Below are 2,355 nucleotides of genomic sequence, written 5' to 3'. Positions count from 1 at the left end.
GCATTCCAAAGACTAGAGTATATTCGCATCGGTTGGCTCTTCGGGTACGGAACCCCTAAGGGTTCCAAGTTCTTGAACTCTCTTATAGGCTTCCCATCTACAGAAAATCTGCATATAGATAAAAACCCTCATATTATATATTGGTATTTCACATCTTTGTTGTGAAAAATGGAATAATTTGAGATAAAGTCTTGTAAGATAGGGATTTTAGGCTGTACTTACACAACATGTCCAGGATTCCAGAGAATGGAATAAGTGTGAAATTTGGCTGTGGGATCAAACCATAGATAGAATTGTTGCTCTCTGTTGCCATTGCCTTGTGTGTACACATTTGTGTGGACAATATAAGGTTCGCCACTCAAATTCCCCAAGAATTCAAAGTCCAACTCGTCCCACATGGAACCTTGTGAACGTAACTGCAATATTTATTGGTATTAACATATCATGCAATAATAAAAATAACAAGAGATAATAAGTAAATAAACAAATGAGATAGTAGCATAAAAGATATATATATATATATATATATATATATATATATATATAAACCGACTTTATTCCCAACCTTTCGACGTCCTAACTTTTTTCCCGTATTAATGAACGTGGACATTTTTTGAATACCTAACAATTAAGGAATGAAACTCGTGTATCATATAAATTGATGTTGAAAAGATGAGATTAATTGGATTGCCTAGTATTATTCAACAAATAAATAATGAATAATAATCCAATATTGGCCAGTGCACTCCCACAAGCTAAATCTTTTCAAGTGTGACTTCTATTTATGTATCTGTTAGTTTACCAATATTTATTCAAAATATATTAAAGACTTAATACGTGATAACAATTTTAAACGGAGAAAAAAAGTGCAATTACATAAATTTGAACTCAAGATCTTTCATTACATAGGTTTAAACCACTCTAATACCATATTAATATACTAATCCATCCTAAAAATTTAAGTTATTAGGAAGTAGGCCAACAAGAAGCTAATGGAACTTACGTAGTAAGCAGTAACAACGCCGGCGGAATTTCCTGGGACGAGCTTGATCTTCATATCGAACTTCCCGTAGATGAAGTCATTCTTTGACTGAAAGCCTGAGCCAGAAGCTTGATCAAGCGAGAGAGTTAGGAGCTTACCGTGTTTCAGTATCATGGCACGACCATTTCCCCAAGTGATGTCAACATCTTGATAGAAGTTATCATTAGCTATGACAGCAATATTGTGGCTCAATGAGCTTATAAGGAATAGAGAAACAATAAAGAGAACCATTTTTGAATCAGACATATTTGACAAATGCATTATTCTAGCTTTTAGTGCTTGATTTGTTTGATGTTTCGTAAGGTGAAAATGATCTTTGGTTTTGACCAATATATACATAGAGAGGGAGCATAGGAGAGTTTTGGAGAATCTTCTCAAGGCAGTTGGTGAGTGGGACATAGCTGTGAAGCACAAGTGAAAAGCGAGACATGAAATGGGGGTGTGTGTGTGTGTGTGTGTGTGTATATATATATATATATATGTATATATGTATATATGTATATATGTATGTATGTTTAATCATAAGTAGCGCAATAACTTGGTGGTCTTAAGAGGGAGATTATTTTACTTGTAAGTCGATAGTGGAATATTTCGCAATTTGCCTAGGTTGGTTTTACCTACCCCAGGTTTGTGGCTCCTGTGGAGAAAACGATATTCCCAAAACAAAAGTTTTGAATTAATTAAAGTGGAGCCAACATTTCTCTAGTTGGTTCCACATGGTTCCTACAAAATTCTAGAAAGGTCGAGATAGTGATGTATACTCAAAGATTCCTCAAAACTCTAAATGCCAAGAGTTTTTCTCATATTTATCATATTTAGAAAAGTTTTAATACGGCAAATTCTGTATCCTTTTTTTTTTTTGAAAACTTTGGTATTTTTTTAGTACAAGAAATAGTATAGTTTTAGGGGTAAAAGACCTTTCGGTTGTGATCCGTCGGAGAAAATAAAAGGCGTGCACTACAAAATGGAAAGGAGTTAACGTTGACAACAAATTGACGTCATCGCAATTTAAGGTTCCTTCAGTTGCAGTGGGGGATTGATAATGAGAGTAGAAATGAGAATAGTAATGAAATAGAATAGAAATGAAATATGATTCATTTGTTTAGTCCTATTTTTATAAATTCAATAAAATGGGATATGAATATTTTCATGTTGACAAAATTACCCCTCATATTAATATAACTAATATCATATATATTAATATAATCATTTAATAACTAATATTATATACATAAAATTATAAGGATATAATATATATAATTATAATTATAGTTATATAATTATTTATTATTATAATACAATCATAATATATA

The 2,355-nt window shown here is 32.1% G+C and overlaps 1 protein-coding gene across 1 annotated transcript in view; it reads right to left on the bottom strand.

Moving 5' to 3' along the window:
* The window catches only part of LOC112092808 (probable xyloglucan endotransglucosylase/hydrolase protein 23), a 1,668-nt gene extending 377 nt beyond the window's left edge, over nt 1-1,291 (bottom strand). The window contains exons 1-3 of the mRNA XM_024169869.1: nt 1,004-1,291; nt 223-416; nt 4-108 (exon numbers count right to left, since the gene is read on the bottom strand). Coding sequence (XP_024025637.1) covers nt 4-108; nt 223-416; nt 1,004-1,288 — 584 coding nt within the window. The 5' untranslated portion in view covers nt 1,289-1,291. The remainder of the gene's footprint in view (nt 1-3; nt 109-222; nt 417-1,003) is intronic.
* Nucleotides 1,292-2,355: the final 1,064 nt, after the last annotated feature.

This window comes from Morus notabilis, unplaced genomic scaffold, assembly GCF_000414095.1.
Source record: "Morus notabilis unplaced genomic scaffold, ASM41409v2 Scaffold317, whole genome shotgun sequence".
NCBI lineage: Eukaryota > Viridiplantae > Streptophyta > Magnoliopsida > Rosales > Moraceae > Morus > Morus notabilis.
Note: the sequence above shows the minus strand (reverse complement) of the source record. Positions and strands in the feature narration are given on the sequence as shown.